The sequence below is a fragment of the Mobula birostris genome, chromosome 7 (genome assembly GCF_030028105.1).
Source record: "Mobula birostris isolate sMobBir1 chromosome 7, sMobBir1.hap1, whole genome shotgun sequence".
NCBI classification, from domain to species: Eukaryota; Metazoa; Chordata; class Chondrichthyes; order Myliobatiformes; family Myliobatidae; genus Mobula; species Mobula birostris.
Genome location: NC_092376.1, coordinates 4987804 through 5011321, shown reverse-complemented (window position 1 = coordinate 5011321; position 23518 = coordinate 4987804). Strand labels below are relative to the sequence as shown.

The 23518-nt window shown below is 47.7% G+C and overlaps 1 protein-coding gene across 1 annotated transcript in view; it reads left to right on the top strand.

Annotated features, from left to right (window-relative positions):
* Positions 1 to 23518, top strand: part of clpb (ClpB family mitochondrial disaggregase) — a 191334-nt gene that overhangs the window by 128436 nt on the left and 39380 nt on the right. Inside the window, exon 8 of the mRNA XM_072262522.1 lies at positions 15194 to 15271. Within this exon, the coding sequence (XP_072118623.1) occupies positions 15194 to 15271 (78 nt within the window). The remainder of the gene's footprint in view (positions 1 to 15193; positions 15272 to 23518) is intronic.

Sequence of the window (23518 nt, the reverse complement as noted above, 5' to 3'; positions counted from 1 at the left end):
GGATGCTATGTAGCCTCCTCCCTGATGGGAGAGGGACAGACAGTCTATGAGCAGGGTGGGTGGGACCCTTCATGATGTTACTGGCCTTTTTCTGGCACCTTTCTGCCTTGAAGAGTCCTTGTTGGTGGATGGGCTGGTGCCAGTGATGCATTGGCAGTTTTGACGACCCGTTGTAGAGGCTTCCTGTCTGCCGCAGAGCAGTTTCCGTACCAGGCAGTGATGCAGTTTGTTAGGATGCTCTCTATTGTACATCTGTAGAATGACGTGCATAATCCAGCTCTCTTCAGCCATCTCAGAAGATACAGGCATTGGTGAGCTTTTCTGATTGTGTAGAATATGTTCTGGGACCACGAGAGGTTGTGCAAGATGTGCTTTCCCAGGAGTTTGACACTGCTCACAATTTCCACTGCTGTGCCGCCGATGTAAGGTGAAGTTCTTCGGAAGTCAATAACCACTTCCTTTGTCTTGTTGACATTCAGGAAGAGGTTATTTACCTGGAACCCGGTCTTGAGTTTTTCCACCTCCTCCTGGTAGACCATCTCATCGTTGCTGGTGATGAGCCCCACCACTGTCATGTCATTAGCAAACTTGACAATATGATTACTCAGGTGCTTGGCTGTGCAGTCGGGTGTGCAAAGTGCACAGCAATGGGCTCAGCACACAGCCCTAGGAGGCACCTGATAATGGGGAGGGAAGAGCAATTGTGCATCCTGACTATCTGAGATCTGTTCGTTAGAAAGGCCAAAACCCAGTAGTATATTTAGACCAAGGAGTGGGAGTTTGTTCATCAAGGTCTATGGTACAATAATGTTGAATGTTGAAATGAAATCCAGAATCAACATTCTGAGATAAGTGTCCTTGTTTTCTAGGTGTGTCAAGGCCAGGGTAATGCCATCTGTTGTAGAATGTGTGTGTGAAAATTCCAAATCATAGCAGTTTCTGAGATACTCAAACCATCCTGTCTGGCGCCAACAATCATTCCACGGTTAAAGTCACTTAGGTGACATTTCTTCCCTGTTCTGATGTTTGGTCTGAACAACATCTGAACCTCTTGACCATGCCTGCATGCCTTTAGACATTGGGTTGCTGCCACATGATTGGTTGATTAGATATTTGCTTTAACGAGCAGATGTGCAGGTGTACCTAATAAAGTGGCCACTGAGTACAGTATTTTCTGCAGGACAGGATTTCCCTGGTCTGGGCTACCTGTGACTCCGGAATGACCAAGAGGTTCACACTTACTGCCTCCTCAGTTTGGCAACAAGTAGGGAGAGACAATTAATGATGGAAATACTGGCAACGTGCATCTCCCCCGAACAAATAAATAATTACCAGGACCTTTGGAATCGTACCCTACTGAAACTCAATATCATCAGAAGTAAAGAGTTTGAGTATGAAAAGACTCCACTGCATGGAAATATGTTCAGACTCCAAATGAAACGCAGGTTCAACAGATAAAAATCTATCATGGCGAAAATATTTCTTAAAGTTAGCTTTATTTGTCATATGTGCAGAATGTCGAAACATGCAGTGAACTGCAACATTTGTGTAAAATCAAACCAGCGAGGATTGTGCAGTGGGCAGTCCGCGAGTGTCACCGTGCTTCCGACTCAAGCATAGCATGCCCACAGATTTCACTAACCCTAACCCATATATTGTTGGATTGTGTGAGGACACCCATGCAGTCACGAGGAGAGCATATAAACTCCTACAGACAGTGGCAGGAATTGAACTCCAGTCCATGAACACTGCCACTGTCAAGCGAAGCACTAAACCCAGTGCTACTCTGCTGCCCTTTTGAGAGAGTACAAAACTAGAAGCCTTGAACATATTAAAAAATTGTTTCTCTTCATTTACCGTGTCAAGCTCCCTTCAATGTGCATAAAATCATTCCCCCTTTCGAATCGTTTAGCCAGGAGGGCTTGTGTGTCTCATGATCCCTGGCATGGACCTGTTGGATTGAATAGCCTGATGTTGTGCTGCTTGCCTCTTATTTAAATAAATTTTTTAAAATCTTTTTTTAAGTCCATCTGTTCTCTCCAATTTAAGTCATTCAAATGGTGAAGTAAATGGCAGCAAGGAGCCAGGTCAGGAACACTGTGCATCGCCGTGTTTACTTACAAGGACAAATTGTTTCCGTAACAATGCGGGAGGCTGGTCACATTCTGCTTAATAAGATTTCGACTGAGTCGTCCGACAGACAAGGTCTGCCTGGAATGACATGGACAAACCCTCTGTGAATGCATTCCTCTCCCCGTTTTGCGGGAGCTCTTGCTGTCACTCCTTTGTCCTTCTGATGTTTTGTTTGCTGTTCTGTGCTGCCTCATTCCCCCCCCAATCAATCATTTGCCCCCGTTGCATCCTCGCACTCTCTTCCCCCCTCCTTTACGAAACAGCTGCCAGTGGTTCCTGGCAGCAGGCTCCTGCTAATTGGCTAAAGCTTGATGAATGGGCCGGGCAAGGCTCTGACACAGGTGGTGTCTCTACGCATTAGACAGTAGGGTTTATGGAGAGGCTGCTGGATGCTAATCAAATTTGGGGGAAATTTGCTTCCAGCCTTAAACAGGCCAGTGTCTACCATTTAAAGACACAGCAGCATCTTTGTCTGTAGCTCAAACTGCACAATGCCTTGCACTCACTCAACCATCTGCCCTTCAGGATGGTTCGGGAGACGATACGTGCCACAATACCATTACCCCGGTCCAGGACTGACCAGTTCATGCGATTACCCATCTGTCCTTCAGGATGGTTCGGGAGACGATACGTGCCACAAAATCATTACCCCGGTCCAGGACTGACCAGTTCTTACAGAAGAAATAAATAAGTAAATCAATTACAGTATATCTATACTGAATCGATTAAAAATTGTGCAAAAAACAGAAATAATATATATTAAAAAAGTGAGGTTGTGTTCACTGGTCCAATGTCCATTTAGGAATCAGATGGCAGAGCGGAAGAAGCTGTTCCTGAATCGCTGAGTGTGTGCCTTCAGGCTTCTGTATCTCCGACCTGATGGTAACAGTGAGAAAATGGCATGTCCTGGGTGCTGGAGGTCCTTAATAATGGACGCTGCCTTTCTGAGACACCGCTCCCGGAAGATGTCCTGGGTACTTTGTAGGCTAGTACCCAAGATGAAGCTCACTAGACTCACAACCCTCTGCAGCTTCTTTTGGTCCTGTGCAGTAGCCCCCTCCCCCCCCCCATACCAGACAGTGATACAGCCTGTCAGAATGCTCGCCACAGTACTCCTATAGAAGTTTTTGAGTGTATTTGTTGACATATCAAATCTCTTCAAACTCCTAATGAAGTATAGGTGTTGTCTTGCCTTCTTTATAACTGCATCGATATGTTGGGACCAGGTTAGTTCCTCAGAGATCTTGACACCCAGGAACTTGAAACTGCTCACTCTCTCCACTTCTGATCCCACTATGAGGATTGGTATATGTTCCTTCGTCTTACCCTTCCTGAAGTCCACAATCAGCTCTTTCGTCTTACTGATGTTGAGGGCCAGGTTGTTTCTGCGACACAAGCTCCATTTCAAAATCAGAATCAGGTTTATTAAGGATTTAAGACTTAGCCTCATTTGTCACATATATATTGAACTTGAAAGTTTACAATGAAACATGTCAACAACAAGCACAGTCCGAATATGTTGTGGTTATTAAGGATTTAAGACTTAGCCTCATTTGTCACATATATATTGAACTTGAAAGTTTACAATGAAACATGTCAACAACAAGCACAGTCCGAATAAGTACCCATGCTCACAGTTTAATAATCCCAGCCCATACATTTGGAATGTGGGAGGAAACCAGAGCACCTGGAGGAAATCCACACAGAAGGAGAAAGTACAAACTCCTTACAAATACTCAAACCTGATCGGTGATCACAGGCATTGTAAAGCGTTGTACTAACCACTCCGGTGCCCTGCTGCCCTGCTAACTGACATGCTGATATTGTGCCGACACACCTATATACCCGCTCGTTAATGCAAGTATCTCATCAGCCAGCCATGCGGCAGCAAATCAATGCATAAAAGCATGCAGACATGGTCAAGAGGTTCATTTGCTGTTCACACCAAACATCAGAATGGGGAAGAAATGTGATGTAAGGGACTGACTATGGAATGATTGTCGGTGCCACACAGAGTTGTTTGAGTATCTCTGAAACAACTAGGATTTTCATACACAGTAGTCTCTAGAGCTTACAGGAAATTGTGCAAAAAACAAAAAAAAGCATCCACTGAGCTGCAGTTCTGAGGGTGAATACACCTTGTTAATGAGAGAGGTCAGAGGAGAATGGCCAGACTGGGTAAAGCTGACAGGGGGGTGACAGTAACTCAAGTACCACACATTACAGCAGTGGTGTGCAGAAGAGCATCACTGAACGCACAACACGTTGAACCTTGAAAGGGCTACAGAAGCAGAAGACCTCGAACGTACATTAATTTCCATTTTATCAGGTACAGGAGCTACACAATAAAGTGACCACTGAATGTATGTCATGAAATTTTTTTGTGTAGTCCTTCAACTTACCAACATTGCTTCAATTCTAGTCTTTTGAGCATCCACGTTTACGTGCTCTGCAGATGTTCCCATGCCTTTGCCTACCCTGGCCCTACCTAGAGTGTTAAAGTCATGTACAACACATAGTATTAAAATCAATTAGGCCACTCATCACTCTAAGCTATGTGGGTACATGGCCACACACTAACTAAAATGCTCCCAAGCACATAGCCTTTGTTGCCACGCAGCTGGAATAAAGACACAAGAAAAAGGTTACGAAGCATGAGGGATTTTCGTTGTTGTACTGTAATTCATAATACCCTTCAATTTATAAGTAAAGTCAAAACTATTAGATTTTTCAATTTTCATTCTAAATATTCATAGTATGCATATTAACAAAAAAAAAGTGCCATTCAGTTTTCAGGCCGTGTAAAAATTTCCTGCTCAGAGCAATGGTTAGTCCTCGCAGCTGTGAAAGAAGTGAGAGGGAATGTTGCCTCTCAGCCCGCTGACTCCATGCTGACCGTCACCCCTTCACACTAATCCCATTTTTAATTCTCGTCACATTTTCATCAACTTCCCGCCTCTCGCAACAATTCTGCACTCACTCGCACGCACAAGGCAGTTCACAGTGTCAAATCAGCCTCAGCTTTGCCATGTGGGAGGGAACCAGAGCACCTGTGGGAAATCAGCCACTGCAGCGGAGCTTTGCAGCACCAGCTCTAAGATTGGGGTTGAATTCCCACCGCTGTCTATGAGGAGTTTGTATGTCCTCACCGTGACCGCATATCTTTCCTCTGGTTGCTCCCATTTCCTCCCACAGTCCATCGCTGTGCAGGTTAGGGTGAGTAAGTTCTGGGCATGCTCTGTTGGTGCAGGTTAGGGTGAGTAAGTTATGGGCATGCTCTGTTGGTGCAGGTTAGGGTGAGTAAGTTCTGGGCATGCTCTGTTGGTGCAGGTTAGGGTGAGTAAGTTATGGGCATGCTCTGTTGGTGCTAGAAGTGTGGTGACACTTGTGGGCTGCCCCCACCATATCCTTGGACTGTGTTGGTTGTTGATGGAAGTAATGGATTTCACTGTTTGTTTCAATTTACGTGTGACAAATAAAACTAATCTTTAAAGAGGGAATATGGTTAATAGTTTCATATAAAAGATGGCAGCTTTGATAATCAGCTGCCATTTGAGTGTCAGTGGGCACACACTGTGCTTCAATGTTTGGACGTCCATGTGACAAATAAAGCTCATCTTTAAAACTAATATTTAAAATCTTTTGTGCCAACAAAAATTCTGTTTTAGAATTATCTGTTGACCAAATTTCCCTTCATCTTTGTATTAAGAAGCACTTCCTGACAGCCTCCTGGAGGAACTGTGCTGCTGTGTGCTTCTTCCCTCCCTCTGGACTTCCATCCCCACTCTCCCTCTTGTTCTCTTCAAAGCCTATTCCGCCACCAAGCTTCTGGTCATCTGCCTTAACATCTCCCCTAACATCTCCCCTGTGCCAGCTTTGGTTGTTTCTGCTAATCTAATAAGAAGGTGCTGCCCTCCCTCCCCACCTCCCTTAACGCCTCCACCCTGAGGAACTGTGGAGTGGTGCAGACGAGTGGATTAGGCTGAAGATAGCCCTTTAAGGATTGATTGAGCTTCTGGGATTTCACATGTCAAACCAACACAGTTTGATTCCTTTCCACAGTAGCCGTGACTTGATGGAGGCAAGTAAGTCAATCTAGAATGAATTGCTACATTAGTGGTGCAATAAGGGAAGGGAGAACCATTTTCTGCTGCCTTGCCTTCTGAAGACTGCCCTCATATTGATCTCAGTAAAGTAATACATTGTATTTATGAGAATCAATATCTAGCTAACTTCACACTCTGAAACCTTTCATCAGACCCCAGGAGAGGACCAGGCAAGAAAAATGTCTTTTCCTTGTTGCCAGCGACCTCCTACTGCCCAACCTGCTTTATGAGACCTTCCCACTGAGAGTTTATCACCTGGGGTGTTAACTGTGTTTCACAGGGTCACACCTTCCCTCTCAGCCCGAGCTTGAGGGTTTAAGTCGAAGTACTGAGTACCCTCAGGTACTCCAGTGGGCCGGGTTTTTGAGCTTGTTGATTAGTACTCTCCTCATTGCTACCATCAGGGAGGAGGTGCAGGAGTCTGAAGACCCACACTCAATGTTTTAGGAACAGCTCCTTCCCCTCCGCCATCAGATTACTGAATGGAAAATGAACCCATGTACACTACCTCACTAATCTTTTTTCTTTTTTTTCCTCTCTTTTCCACTGCTTATTTAATTTTTTAAAATATATTTCTTAGTGTAATTTATATTTTTATTATGTATTACAATGTACTGCTGCCACGAAACAACAAATTTCACAACGTATGCCAGTGACATTAAACCTGATCCTGAACTCTGAGAATGTACGAGTGTTCATGTTGAGAATGTACAGACTCCTTACAGACATCGGTGGGAAATGAGGACTGATCGCTGTAAGGCGTTGCACTAGCCACCACGTTAATGTGGTGCCTTCGGGGAGCAGGTACAGAACCCTGAAGACCCACACTCAATGCTTCAGGAACAGCTTCTGCTCCGTCGTCATATTTCTGAATGGTTCATGAACCCACGAACACTACTTCATTATTCTTTTTATTGCACGGTTTATTTAGTAATTTATAATAATTTTATGTCTTGCACTGTACTGCTGGAACAAAAAAAAAACAAATTTCATGACATATGTGAAGCACCTTCAATTACTCCAAAAGACTGAGGTTTGGTAAAATACTGAAAGGCTTTTATTCGCTGTACAACACGACCTCCACAGTGAGTGTCTGCCCCCAGACTGAGGGGGGAGGGGCAAGGCGAACACCTTTATACAGGACTCTGTGGGAGGAGCCACAGGGGCAGTCAGCAGAGGGGTGTGTCCAGACAGGTAACCCAGTTACAACATATATACATGGTTTACCACATTCACCCGTCCTTTTTTTTAAAAGAGTCCTGCGGCGTGAAGTGACTGACAATATTTACAAGAAGTATATTTACAGGTTAAGTCTATCAGGCGGTCGAGTCCGTCGCTGTGACCTATGTAGCACTGGCGGTGATTGCACTGGCGATGGCAGTTGTTCTGGCTCCGGCCTGACTTCAGGTGCCAGCACGTTAGGCGTCGGTAATCCCTCATGCGTGTGCGTTGCACCCGGTATGGGAGTGTCGTGTGGTGTCTGTATAGGGTTTGGGGTGCACGGTGTGTCGTAGGTACATACATTGGTGGGTACGGGGTCAAAAGTCACCACGGAGTGTTCAGGGTAGGGGCCCGGAGCTCCTGCGGGTGCCAGGTCGCGGATTGAGACCGTGTCCTCCCGCCCATCAGGTAAAACCACGTAGGCGTACTGGGGGTTCGCATGAAGTAAGTGAACCATCTCGACTATCGGGGAGTATTTATTGCTCCTCGCATGTTTCCGGAGCAGCACTGGCCCCGAGGACGTCAGCCAAGATGGTAGGGTGGTCCTAGTGGTCGATTTTCTGGGAAAAGAAAAGAGCCGCTCAGGAGGGGTGGCATTGGTGGCTGTGCATAACGGAGCGGATGGAGTGGAGTGCCTCGGGAAGGACCTCCTGCCAGCGGGAGACCGGCAGTCCCTTTGACCTGAGGGCTAAGAGTGTGGCTTTCCACACTGTGCCATTCTCCTTCTCTACCTGTCCATTCCCCCGGGGATTATAGCTCGTGGTCCTACTGGTTGCAATTCCCCTAGCCAGTAGATATTGGCGCAGCTCGTCACTCATAAACGAGGACCCTCTGTCACTGTGGATATAGCATGGGTATCCAAACAGAGTGAAGAGTTTGCGCAGGGCTTCTATAACTGACGTGATAGTGGTGTCGGGGCAGGGGATGGCGAAGGGGAACTGCAAGTAGTCGTCAATTACAGGGTTAAGAAAGTACACATTGCGGTCGGTGGAGGGAAGGGGGCCCTTAAAGTCAACACTCAGTTGCTCAAAGGGGCGGGTGGCCTTGATGAGTGGTGCCTTTTCGGGTCGGTAGAAGTGCGGTTTGCACTCTGCGCAGACTTGGCAGTCCCTGGTCATCATCCTGATCTCCTCAAGGGAGTAAGGCAGGTTCCGGGCTTTCATGAAGTGGTAAAGCCGGGTGACTCCCGGGTGGCAAAGGTCTACATGTAGGGTGTATAACCGGTCAATCTGCGCACTGGCGCATGTTCCCTGGGATAGGGCATCGGAGGGCTTGTTGAGCTTCCCAGGCCTGTACATGATGTCATAGTTGTAGGTGGAGAGTTCGATTCTCCACCTCAGAATTTTATCATTTTTGATTTTGCTCCGCTGCTGATTATTAAACATGAATGCGACTGAGTGCTGGTCAGTTAGCAGGGTGAACCTTTTGCCGGCAAGATAGTGCCTCCAGTGCCTTATAGCTTCCACTATGGCCTGGGCCTCTTTCTCTACTGCAGAGTGCCGAATTTCAGGGCCTTGAAGGGTACGGGAGAAGAACGCCACTGGTCTTCCTGCCTGGTTGAGGGTAGCAGCCAGCGCAAAGTCGGAGGCGTCACTCTCTACTTGGAAGGGAATGGCCTCATCCACCACATGCATTGCTGCTTTGGCAATGTCCCCTTTTATGCGGTTGAAGGCCGCGTGGGCCTCGGCAGAGGGGGGGAATGTGGTGGACTTGACCGGGGGCGGGCCTTGTCTGCATAGTTAGAGACCCTTTGGGCATAATATGAAAAGAAGCCCAGGCACCTTTTGAAGGCTCTGAGGGTATTGGGAAGAGGGAGTTCCAACAAGGGGCGCATACGGTCGGGGTCAGGGCCAATGACTCCATTCTCCACGACACACCCAAGGATAGCAAGTCGGGTGGTCCCAAATACACACTTGTCCTTGTTATAGGTGAGGTTGAAAGATTTGGCCGCTTGGAGAAATTTTTGGAGGTTGTTGTCATGATCCTGCTGGTCGTGACCGCAGATGGTGATGTTATCCAGATATGGGAACGTGGCCTTCAGTTGGCACTGGTCCACCATCTGGTCCATTGCACTCTGGAAGACAGATACACCATTCATGACACCAAAGGGGACGCGCAGGAATTGATAAAGCCCGCCGTCCGCCTCAAAGGCAGTGTAAGGGCGGTCCTCCCGGCGGATGGGGAGCTGATGGTAAGCGGAGGTCTATGGTCGAGTACACCTTGTACTGTGCTATCTGATTGACCATATCCGCGATGCGGGGTAGAGGGTACGCGTCGAGCTGCGTGAACCTATTGATGGTCTGGCTATAGTCCACGACCATCCTATTTTTCTCCCCGATCCGAACAACGACCACCTGCACCCTCCAAGGACTTGTGCTTGCCTCAATGACCCCCTCCCTGAGCAGCCGCTGCACCTCCGACTTAATGAAAGCTCTGTCCCCCGCGCTGTACCTCCGGCTTTTAGTTGCCACGGGTTTACAGTCGGGGGTCAGGTTGGCGAACAGCGGTGGAGGAGGGATCCTGAGGGTAGAGAGGCCGCAAGTGGTGTCAGTAGTGCGGCAGTTGGCATGATGTTGGGTGAGATGCGCGGGTCGGTGTGTGTGTGTGGTCAGTAACGGGGTACGTGACATATCTCTACAAAACAGGGGATTTATGACAGTAATTGGCGGGAGGGGCCCATCATACTTCATTGTCACGCTTTTCAGGTGGCTCTGGAAGTCCACCCCAACAGCACAGGGGCACACAGTTGAGGCAAGACCAGTAACGTAAAGTCCCGATATTCTGTGCCCTGCACCACTAGTGTCGCTACACAACCCCCCCCGGGTGTCTGTTGTATGCGACCTGGAGGCCATGGTGACCCTCCGACTTACCGGCCGTATCATGAGTCCACAATGCTGCACCGTGGCCGGGTGGATAAAACTCTCCGTGCTGCCTGTGTCAAACAGGCAGCTTGTCCTGTGCCCCTCCACCAGGATATCCATCATTGACCTTGTGAGCTGGTGGTGAGCGCTTTGGTCGAGGGTCACGGAAGTCAGGGTGGTGTCGCTGTCTTGGTCCAGCGTGGTGGGGTGCCCCGTGAGCACCCGTTGGTCGTAGGCGGTGGGAGGTGGCGCCGACCAAGATGGCCGCCCCCATGTCTCGCACGTGGTGGTGGCGTGCAGGGAAGATGGCAGCAGGCAAGATGGCGACCCCCACGTCTCGCACGTGGTGGCAGTGTGCAGGGAAGATGGCGGCCCCCATGTCTCGCACGTGGTGGCAGTGTGCAGGGAAGATGGTGACCCCCACGTCTCGCACGCGGCGCTGCTCGATCCCGCTCGCGGTCTTGACTTACAGACCTTGGCGAAGTGGCCCTTCTTTCTGCAGCTGGAACAGGTAGCTTGTCGGGCCGGGCAGCATTTCCGGGGGTGCTTCTCCAATCCGCAGAAGTAGCACTTCGCGGACTCACGACTGGCGGCAGCCGAGGTCGATTCGCCGGCAGGTTGCGGGGTCTGCGGCACCCACAAGGCCATCGGAGGATCGCGTGCCTGGAGAGCCTCGGAGTTATGCAGAGCGGCCTCCAACGTATCAGCCAGCTCCATCGCTGAACTTAGGGTAAGATCGGCTTTTTCCAGCAGCCGCTGGCACACGTACACTGACCTGGTCCCCGTGACGAAGGCGTCTCTCACTAGGAGTTCTGCATGCTGCGCTGCCGTCAGCTCCTGGCAATCGCAGGCCTGCACGAGTGTCTGTAGGGCCCAGACAAACTCAACACTCGATTCCCCGGACCGTTGTTGCCGTGTCGCTAAGCGATGCCGAGCATAGACGCTGTTTATCGGCCGCAGGTATTGTCTTTTGAGTGTGTTCATCGCGCCGTCGTAGTTCGGCTGGTCTCTGATCAGCGAATAAACCCGTGGACTGACCCTGGAGAGTAGAACTCTGCGCTTCGCTACGGGGTCAGTCGCTTTAATCTCCTCTAGATACGCTTCGAAGCAGGCCAGCCAGAGTTCGAAAGCGTTTCCAGCGTCAGGCATTTGCGGATGGAGGTCTAATTTTTCTGGTCTCAGGGCCTGTTCCATGTTTTAAAATGTACAGCGAATAAAATTGAAGCACCTTCAATTACTCCAAAAGACTGAGGTTTGGTAAAATACTGAAAGGCTTTTATTCGCTGTACAATACAACCTCCACAGTGAGTGTCTGCCCCCGGACTGAGGGGGAGGGGCAAGACGAACACCTTTATACAGGACTCTGTGGGAGGAGCCACAGGGGCAGTCAGCAGAGGGGTGTGTCCAGACAGGTAACCCAGTTACAACATATATACATGGTTTACCACAATATGTGAGTGACGATACACCTGATTCTGATCTGGGTCTCTATTGTGAACTGAGAGTGGGAAGGGAGTGGGAAACACCAGAGAGATTTTCTGTAATGATCAATAAACCAATTGTTTTGGAATCAAATGACGTTGCCTGGTGTCTCAGGGCTGGGTGTGACTGCGCCTGTGCCACTCCCCGTCCCTGGTACTCCTCTGCCACCTGTCCCACGCCCCTCCCGCGGCGAACTAGCCTCAAACATTCCCAACATCCTTTGCTCCCGACAGATTAACAAACTGGCTCTCTGCTCCACGTTGACAAATACAGTACTTTGCAAAAGTCTTAGATACCCTAGCTATGTATATGTGCCTAGCTGTGAGAGTTTTGCACAGTACCATATGGCTGCTGCAAAACAACAAATTTCATGTCACATACACAGTGATAATAAACCTGATTCTGATTTGTGGCTGGAAGGAAAAGGTCCTGTAGCCACTTTCTCCAAAAAAAAGCATTGGAGTTCTCACCAGAGTCACAGTGAATGTATTTATTATAAACACAAGAGATTCTGTAGATGCTAGAAATCCAGGGTATCACACACAGAATTCTAGGGTAACCCAGCAAGTTAAGCAGCATCTATGGAAATGAATAAACAGTCGCTGTTTCGGGACGAGACACTTTGTCTGGTGGGGGGAGGTAAAAGGTGGAAGAGGTAAAGGACTGAAGAGGTAAAGGACTGAAGAGGAAGGAATCTGATAGGAGGGGACAGTGGCTCATGGGAGAAAGGGAAGGAAAGAGGAACCAGAGGGAGATGATGGGCAGCTTCTTACTTCATCCGCCTCCCCTCCCATCCACCTTCGCCCTCACATGATCTCATCCGTCATCTGTCAGCTTGATCTCCCCCTACCTCCACCTTCTTAATACAGCTTCTGCTCCCTTCCTTTCCAATCCTGATAAAGGGTCTTGGTCTGAAACATTGGCTGCCTCCATAGATGCTGCCTGGTCTGCTGTGTATGAGCTCTTTCTGTCCAGTCAGTAGAATGGGATTTGACTATAAGACATAGGAACAGAAGTAGGCCACTGGGCCCATTGAGACCTGTTGTCTGCTTTGAAATCCCAACTCGCTGACTGAGATGAGAGGGCTGTCCATCAACAAGGTAATAAACTCATAATATGTTGGAAATGCTTGGCAGGTAGGATAGAATGAGTGGAGAGAGGAGAATTTCTGTTTTCTGTTTCCTCAGGACTGGAAAGGAAAGGAGCAGAAGGTGGGGGGAGAGGGAGGAGGACAAGCTGGCAGGGGACAGGTGAGACCAGGTGAGGGGGAAGATGGGTGAGTGGGGGAGGGAGGATGAAGTGAGAAGCTGGGAAGAGGTAAGGACTGAAGAAGAAAGAATCTGATAGGAGAGGGCAGCGGATCATGAGAGAAAGGACATGATATATCAGTGATAAATACCAACATAGGGAAAGATTGAATAGGTTCCGACTTTACTCCCTGGAGCATAGGAGAATGAGCATAGATTTGTTAGAGGTATACAAAGTTATGAGGGGTATAGGTAGGGTAAATGCAAGTAGGCTCTTTCCACTAAGGCTGGGTGAGACTAGGTCATAGATTAAGGGTGAAGGGTGAAATGTTTAAGGGGAACATGAGGAGGAACTTCTTCAATCAGTGGGTGGGGCAAGTGTAGAACGAGCTGCCAGTGGAAGGGGTGGATGTGTGTTTGATATGAACACCTAAGAGAAATTTGGATAGTTACATGATGGGACTGGAGGGCTATGGTATAGGGGTTTGGTCGATGGGACTGGACGGATTGATAGTCTGGCAGGGACTAGGTAGGCCGAAGGGCCTGTTTGTGTGCTGTAGTGCTTTATTAATAGGGAGTGTGGGATAGTGGGATGGAACTTTTCTGACCTTGACTACACACTATATCAAGCATCACGACAGGGGTTTCTTCCCACTCTGACACAGTGTTCTGCAGAGGACACTAGTGTCTCATTATTCCAGAAGTCCAATCTGAAATTTAGCACACAAGTCCTACGTGTTTGTGAGCAGTTTTGGGCCCTTATCTAAGAAAAGACGTGCTGGCATTGGAGAAGGTCCTGCGGAGGCTCACAGGAATGATCTCAGGACTGAAAGGGTCAGCGTATGAGGAGCATTTGATGGCTCTGGGCCTGTACTCGCTGAGGTTTAGAAGAGTGAGGGGAGATCTTATTAAAACTTATCAAATATTGAAAGGCCTGGATAGAGTGGATGTGGAGAGGATGTTTTCTATAGTTGGGGGGAGTCTAGGACCAAAAGCCTCAGCCTCAGAATAGAGGGACATCCATTCAGATCAGAACTAAGGAGGGCTTTCTTTAGCCAGATGGTGGTGAATCTGTGGAATTCATCGCCACAGGCGGCTGTGGAGGCCAAGTCATTGGGTATATTTAAAGCAGAGGTTGATTAGTCAGGGCACCAAAGGTTACGGGGAGAAGGCAAAGGAATATGTTGGAGAGGGATAATAAGTCAGCCATGATAAGAAATGGCAGAGCAAACTCAGTGGGCCGAATGCCCTAATTCTGCTTCTGTGTCTTACGGTGATGTGTATATCCCAACATCAGTCGGGAGTGTGGGATGGTGGGATGGATCCTTTCTGACCTTGACTACGAAGTATGTCAAGCGTTTTGGCGGGGGTTTCTCCCTACCCCAACACACTGTTCTGTGTAAGATGCTAATATTCTGTTGTTGAATAACAAGAAGTTCAATGTGAAATTTAACACACAAGTCCTTAAAGTGGGTGAGTAGCGCACAGAGGAAAAGAAAGAGAATGTAAGGAGGATTCTATCCCCGGTACATTTGGAAAGATTAAAGACTGATATAGATTTATCACAGTAATCCAATCAAGTCTCTATTATTCAAGCATTTCAGGTTTTTCAAAATCGGATTTAATGCACGGAGTCAGTCAGCGTGCAGCAGAGTCACCCTGAACTTGGGCGGATGTCCTTTAGCTAACACACAAAGCAAATTCCCACAGATTAATTTTTATTATTATTAATAATCTCCGCATTAGCAGGTTGCAGTGGGTCACTTAGTTGTGTGCGTGCGCGTCTACGCCCTTCCCTCCTAGACCCCCACCGCCACCCCGTTCCCCACCCCCTGCCCCTGCGTTCACTGTCGATCCCATCTCCTTGGCAACGCCGCGTGCTCCGCCAGACAGCGCGCAGTCCATCCGCATAACTGGGAGGGCAGGCTCAGGAGATCCATACAAACTCAATTTGGCCCCTCCTGGGTCCTGCTCCTTAATGAAATCTCCGATGGGCTAATGGCTGCTGGTGCCTATTGCGTGGGATGAAGATGGTATAACATCGTGTATACTTAGTGATAATTGTAGGGAGCAGAAGAAGAATCGATTTTTTATATTTTTTTCTAAGTCTTTCTCATTCGCTCTTTTTTCCTTTTAAATGTAGCCATCCGAAGAAAGGAGAACGGTTGGGCAGACGATGAGCATCCCCTGGTCTTCCTGTTCCTCGGCTCGTCTGGGATAGGTAATTGTTAAATTAAATGATGCTGAAGCCATTTGCTGCCTGCTGGAGATTACAGCCCTGGGCCACTCCGAGATCAGAACCCAGGAGCTTTTAACCCTTTCACTTCATCCCCCTTCCTGCCCCAGCATGCTTCACATGTGGGCTAGCAGTGTCATCTTGCTGGGCAAACTAGTCTGGTTAGAGAGGGCCCATAGATTGTAAATACTCACAGTACAGAGGCCATTCTGTCCATCATCACTGTGCCAGCAATTTGCGAGTTCGCTTTAATTAGAGCTACTCCTCTATTCTCCTTCTGTGCCATTACTTTTCCATTGTTTCAAAGTTGAAAGTAAATTTATTACCAAAGTACGTGTATGTCACCACATACAACCCTGAGATTCTTTTTTTTTCAGGGATTTTTTACAGGAAAACGAAGAAATACAATAGAATCAAAGAAAAATTACACACAGAAACTGACGAGCAACTAATGTGCAATTGTTTATCTAGTTCACTTTTCAGAAGATTCTATCGAATCTCTATCCACCACCCTTTCAGGCAGGTGTGCAATGAAAGTAGTTAGATTAACATATTAGCTTTATTTGTCACGTACATCGAAACATGCAGTGAAATATGCCTTTTTGCATCAACAATGAACACTGTCCAAGAGTGTGCTTGGGGCAGCCCACAAGTATCAGCATGCTATGATGTGAACATATGCCTGCAACTCACGGGCTCTAACCCATACATCTGTGGAATGTGGGAGAAAGCTGGAGCATCTGGAGGAAACCCTTGTAGTCATGGGTAGAACCTACAAACTCCACACAGACCGCGGCGGGGATTGAAGCCCGATCGCTGGTGCTGTAAAGTGTTTTGCAAACCGCCACGCTATCGTGCTGCGCTTTCAGTTCAAGAGGCCTTTCATTTCATCATTACTGCACCAGCGTTCTGTGAGGGCCATTACCAAGAAAGCACGGCAATGCCTCTACTTCCTCAGAAGTTTGCGAAGATTCAGCATGGCATCTAAAACTTTGACAGACTTCTGTAGATGTGACGTGGAGAGTATATTGACTGGCTGCAACACAGCTTGGTATAGAAACACCAATGTCCTTGAACAGAAAGTCCTACAGAAAGTGGTGGACACGGCCCAGTCCATCATGAGTAAAGCCCTCCCCACCATTGAGTACATCTACACGAAGCGCTGTTGCAGGAAAGCAGCATCCATCATCAGAGACCCCCACCACCCAGGTCATGCGCTCTTATCACTGCTGCCATCAGATAGAAAATACAAGAGTCTTAGGACCCACACCACCAGGCACAGGAACATTATTATCCCTCAACCATCAGGCATTTGGACCAAAGGGGAGAACTTCGCTCAATTTCACTGGCCCCAACACTGAACTGTTCCCACAATATATGGATGCACTTTCAGGGACTCTTCATCTCACGTTCTGGATAGTTATTTGTTGTCTTTTGCACATTGGTTGTATGTCCATCCTGCTGAGTGCAGTCTTTCATTATGTTTCTTGCATTTACTGTGAATATGCTCCTCAAGAAAACAGATCTCAGGTTTGTATTTGGTGATCTATTTGTACTTTGATAATAAATTTACTTTGAACTTTGAAATTAGAGCCATTCCTGTGTTCTTCGTCCAGGCCTACACGAACCCTTTTTCTTTGTAGTTGTTTATCTAATTCTTTTTCAGTAGTTTCTGTTGAGTGTGTATCCACAAATGTTTTTATCTCCACTCTGGTTTTGGAGACACACAAGAGTGCAGGTACGAATCTTGAGCAACAGACATGATGCTGGAGGAACTTAGTGGTCAGGGGCATCCACAGAGAGAAGTGGACAGTCAACGTTTCCCATTGTGACTCCAGGTCGAGTCCACTGCCCTGCGCAGATGTTGCCTGGCCTGCCGGGCTCCTCCATCACCTTGTTTGTTGCTCCCCTCTGTTTAGCTTGCACCCAAACTGCTACTCATGGAAACACACACAACACGCTGGAGGAACTCATCAGGTCAGGCAGCATCCGTGGAAACGATCGGTTGACGTTTCGGGCCGGAACCCTTCGTCAGGACTGTAGGGGGAAGGGGCAGAGACCCTATAAAGAAGGTGGGGGGAGGGTGGGAAGGAGAAAGCTGGTAGGTGCCAGGTGAAAAACCAGTAAGGGGATAGATAAAGTGGTGGGGGTGGGGGAGGAGAGGCAGGGAGGTGATAGGCAGGAAAGGTGAAGAAGGAATAGGGGAAAACACAATGGGTAGTAGAAGGAGGCGGAACCATGAGGGAGGTGGTAGGCAGCTGGGGGAGGGGGCATAGTGACATAGGGATTGGGGAAGGGAGGGGGAGGGAATTACCGGAAGTTGGAGAACTCTCTGTTCATACCAAGGAGCTGGAAACTACCTAGACGGTATATGAGGTGTTGCTCCTCCAACCTGAGTTTAGCCTCATCATGGCAGTAGAGGAGGCCATGTATGGACATATCTGAATGGGAATGGGAAGCAGAGTTGAAGTGGGTGGCTACTGGGAGATCTGCTACTCATGGAAACTGTTCCCCTGCCTTTCCTTAATCAGAACCCTCAGAATTCTTACAGTTCAAAATAAGTTTTATTATCAAAGTACATATATGTCACCATATACACCCCTGAGATTCATTTTCCTATGGGCATATTCAGCAAATCTATACTGTATTTGTCAACGTGGAGCAGACAGCGAGTTTGTAACATGATCAATGAAAGATCAGCTAGAGTGCAGAAGACAAATTGTGCAAATGCAAATATAAATAAATATTAATAAATAACAAGAACATGAGATAAAGAGTCTTTAAAGTGAAATTATTGATTAGAAACAGAAAACCTACAGCACAATACAGGGCCTTGGGCCCACAAAGTTCTGCTGAAAATAGAAATTACTAGGGTTACCCATAGCCCTCTATTCTTCTAAGCTCCATGTACCTATCCAAAAGTCTCTTAAAAGACCCTATCGTATCCGCCTCCACCACTGTTGCCGGCAGCCCATTCCATGCACTCACCACTCTCTGAGTAAAAAACTTACCCCTGACATCTCCTCTGTACCTACTCCCAAGCATCTTAAACCTGTGTCCTCTTGTGGCAGCCATTTCAGCCCTGGGAAAAAGCCTCTGACTATCCACACGATCAATGCCTCTCATCATCTTATACACCTCTATCAGATTGTGGGAACATTTTAATGGATGAGCAAGTGGTTGTAGTTATCCCCTTTTGTTCAAAAGCCTGGTGGTTGCGAGGTAGTAAGTAATTTTGAACCTGGTGGTGCAAGTCCTAAAGCTCTTGTACCTTTTACCTGATGGCAGCAGTGAGAAAAGAGCATGGCCTGGGTGGTTTGAATATTTCTGCAAATATTCCCTGATATCTTCTGCCTTGAAGGGAACGATTCCAGCTTCTCCAGTCACCCCACGTAACCCAGTGCTCAATCCTGACAGTAATGTGGCATCTGACAAATGAGAATGTGGAGCAACACACACAAAATACTGGAGGAACTCAGCAGGGCAGGCAGCATCTATGGAGAGGAATAAACAGTTGACATTTTGGGCTGAGACCCTTCTTCAGAACTGGGGCAGAATCCAGAATAAGAAGGTTGGGGGGGTGGGGGTTGGAGTACAAGATGGCAGGTAATAGGTGAGACCAGGTGAGGGGAAAGGTGGTTGGGTGGGGAAGAATGGTTGATGTAAGAAGATGGCAGGTGATAGGTGGGAGAGATGAAGAGCTGAAGAAGAAGGAATCTGCTCGGAGAGGAGAGTGGACTGCGGGAGAACGGGAAGGAGGAAGAGAACCAGGAGGAGGTGATGGGCAGCTGAGGAGAAAAGAAGTGGTGAGAGGCGAGGCAGAATGGAAAAAGAGAGAAGGGGAGGGGGGGGGGAATTGCCAGAAGTTGGATAAATCAATGTAGGGGCAAATGGGGATGTGAGATGGGAAGCCACTCTGGCAGAGGTTGGGATGAATGGCCCGTGCCGACACAGTTTTATGGATATGTTGGAAGAGGAAACATATTCCACAGTCTAGAAGGAGAAGCTATCAGTGTCAGGATAGCTAATACCATGGGAACTCAGCAATATCAGTCTGAATTTTAAACTCAATTAAGATGTTAGCAGCTGCGTGCAACACTATAATCTCTCCACACTCATTCTCCGGTCATCTGCCACTGACAAGCAATAGAATGCACAGATGCTGATGGAACCCCTGTAACACAGCCCCAAGTGTTTGAAGGGATATTGAAGAGAATTTAATGTATCCAACCCTATTCTCTCACTGTCCTGTTAGTGTTTGACGGAACACTGAAAGATGTTCATTGTATCATAGGTACACTTGAGGGAGTCGTTTTGGACAATCAGATTCAGATTGATTTATCACATGTAGAGCAAAACATATAGTGAAATGTGCTGTTTGTGTTAACAACCAACTCACCCAGGGATGTGCTCGCAATGTCACCACATGTTCCGCTGCCAACTTAGCATGCCCACTATGCTTGGCAGAAAAACACAGAACATAATGGCAACAACAGTGAATCCAGCTTTGTTCCTCCCTCCTTCCCTCTCACTCAAGCACATACCCTGTCCGCTAGCCCCAGGACAGGCCGTTTTTAGCCACCTGCCTCCAGATCCCCTTCATGTTCCTGGATGATTCACCCAAAATCAGGAACTGGGTTTGATTGAAACAGGCCCTTTGGACCATCTAATCCATGCCAAACTATGATTCTGTTTAATCCTGTCGACCCACACCTGGACCATAGCCCTTCATGCCTCTCCCATCCACGTACCTATCCAAATGCCCCTCCCTGCCCCTGCCATCCATGCACCTATCCAAATGCCCTTCCCTGCCCCTCCCATCCACGTACCTATCCAAATGCCCCTCCTATCCATGTACCCATCCAAATGCCCCTCCCATCCATGTACCCATCCAAATGCCCCTCCCTGCCCCTCCCATCCATGTACCTATCCGAGTGCCCCTCCGTGCCCCTCCCATCCATGTACCCATCCAAATGCCCCTCCCATCCATGTACCCATCCAAATGCCCCTCCCATCCATGTACCCATCCAAATGCCCCTCCCTGCCCCTCCCATCCATGTACCTATCCGAGTGCCCCTCCGTGCCCCTCCCATCCATGTACCCATCCAAATGCCCCTCCCATCCATGTACCCATCCAAATTTCTCTCAATTGTTGAAATAGAAATCAAATGCACCACTTGAACTGGCAGCTCGTTCCACACACTCACCACCCTCTGAGTGAAGACACATCGGCAGTGTTTTATGCCTGCAGATCACTTTACAAATCAAATGCAAGAACAGATACAGATCAGTTTGCTGTGTACTGATAACAGTGTAGTCATGGAATTATGTAGTACACAAACAGGCCCTTCAGCCCGACTCATCCGTGCTGACCAATATGCCTTCCTGAGCTAGTCCCATACGCCCCTTAAACCTTCCCTAATGATACGCGCAGAGATTACAATGCTCCAGGTAGCTGATGTTTTTAAAATAAAACCTTTTCACTGCCAACAGCACATTGAGGCTGCACACCCAGGAACTTAAAGTTCAAAAAGTTCAAAGTTCAAAGTAAATTTATTATCAAAGTACATGTATGTCATGTATGGTGCAGCGAGACCTGGGTGTCATTGTACACCAGTCATTGAAAGTGGGCATGCAGGTACAGCAGGCGGTGAAAAAGGCGAATGGTATGCTGGCATTTATAGCGAGAGGATTCGAGTACAGGAGCAGGGAGGTACCACTGCAGTTGTACAAGGCCTTGGTGAGACCACACCTGGAGTATTGTGTGCAGTTTTGGTCCCTTAATCTGAGGAAAGACATTCTTGCCATAGAGGGAGTACAAAGAAGGTTCACCAGATTGGTTCCTGGGATGGCAGGACTTTCATATGATGAAAGACTGGATCAGCTAGGCTTATACTCGTTGGGATTTAGAAGATTGAGGGAGGGATCTTATTGAAACATATAAAATCCTAAAGGGATTGGGCAGGCTAGTTGCAGGAAGTCCAGAACGAGGGGTCACAGTTTGAGGATAAAGGGGAAGCCTTTTAGGACCGAGATGAGGAAAAACTTCTTCACACAGAGAGCGGTGAATCTGTGGAATTCTCTGCCACAGGAAACAGTTGAGGCCAGTTCATTGGCTATATTTAAGAGGGAGTTAGATATGGCCCCTGTGGCTAAGGGGATCAGCGGGTATGGAGAGAAGGCAGGTACAGGGTTCTGAGTTGGATGATCAGCCATGATCATACTGAATGGCGGTGCAGGCTCGAAGGGCCGAATGGCCTACTCCTGCACCTATTTTCTATTTTCCTATGGTTCTATGTCACCATATACAACTATGAGATTCATTCTCTTGTGGGCGTTCACAGTAAATACAAAGAAACACAATAGATCAATGAAAGACCATACCCAACAGGACAGACAAACGTTCAATGTGCAAAAGACAACAAATTGTGCAAATACAAAAAGAAAAAAACATAATAAATAAATAAATAGATAGATAGATAGATAAATAAAGCAAGCAAGCAATAAATATTAAGCACATGAGATGAAGAGTCCTTTAAAGTGAGAACAGTTCAGTGTTGGGGTAGTGACTGAGTTATCCCCTCTCATTCAAAAGCCTGAGGTTGAAGAGTAATAATTGTTCCTGAACCTGGTGGTGTGGGTTGTGAAGATGCTGTACCTCCTTCCTGATGGCAGCAGTGAGAAGAGAGCATGGCCTGGATGGTGGGGGTCCCTAATGATGGATGCTGCTTTCTTGCAACAGCACTTTGTGTAAATGTGCTCAATGGCTTTACCCGTGATGGACTGGGCTGTATCCACTATTTCTCAACACTCTTAGCCTCAATACTGTTAATGTAGACAGATCATGTTCCCCCCCCCCCACCCACCCCTTCCTGAAGTCAGTGAGCAATTGTTGTTGTGTCGACAATGAGGGAAAAGGTTGTTGCCTTTACACCATGTAGTAAGGTCTGTTCCCTTCCTGTGCTCCAACTCATCGTTATTTGAAATATCGCCCACTACGGTGTGATCATCTGCAAACTTGTAGATTAATTTATAGCAGATTCCAGCCACGTAGCCATGAATATACAGGGAGTAGGGTAGGGGGCTAAGGATGCAACCCTTTATGCCTCCTCCCTGAGGATGCAATTTGGAGTACTGTGCTCAGTTCTGGTCGCCTCACTACAGGAAGGATGTGGAAACCATAGAAAGGGTGCAGAGGAGATTTACAAGGATGTTGCCTGGATTGGGGAGCATGCCTTATGAAAACAGGTTGAGTCAACACGGCCTTTTCTCCTTGGAGCGACGGAGGATGAGAGGTGAGCTGATAGAGGTGTACAAGATGATGAGAGGCATTGATCATGTGGATAGTCAGAGGTTTTTTACCAGGGCTGAAATGGCTGCCACAAGAGGGCACAGGTTTAAGGTGCTGGGGGGTAGGTACAGAGGAGATGTCAGGAGTAAGTTTTTTACGCAGAGAGTGGTGAGTGCGTGGAATGGGCTGCCGGCAACGGTGGTGGAGGCGGATACGACAGGGTCTTTTAAGAGACCCCTGGATAGGTACATGGAGCTTAGAAGAATAGAGGGCTATGGGTAACCCTAGTATTTTCTAAGGTAGGGACATGTTTGGCACAACTTTGTGGGCCGAAGGGCCTGTATTGTGCCATAGGTTTTCTATATTTATGGCAGCAGTGTTTATTATAATCGTGACTGGGGTGCTGTCTACCCTTACTGATTGTGGTCTGTTGGTCAGGAAGTCAAGGATCCATTTGCAGAGGGAGGCATTGACTATTATTTATACCTCAGGTCAAAAACCATCTTTCCCTTACTCCCGTTGTCCACTCTCCTGTCAGATTTCTCCTTCTTTACCCTTTTACCTATTGCACCCATCACCTCCCAACTTCTCAATTCATTCCCCCTCTCCCATGCACCCACCTTCCCCCTCACCTGCTCTCACCTATCTCCTGCGTGCTCCTTCCCCTCCCCCACCTTCTTATTCTAGTTTCTTTCCCCTTCCTGGAGAAGGACCTTGGCTCAGAATATTGACTTGGAGAGAAAACATTCCTCTCCACAGATGCTGCCTGACATGCTGAGTTCCTCCAAAATGTTGTGTGTGTTGCTCTGTCTGGGAAATGTCACCATTTTTCTGTCAGATTCGTACAGCATGGAAGCAGGCCCTTTGGCCCAACTGATCCATGCTAGCTGTGTTGCCCATCTGTCACACTTGGCCCACCGTCCTCTGGGCGATGCCTCCGT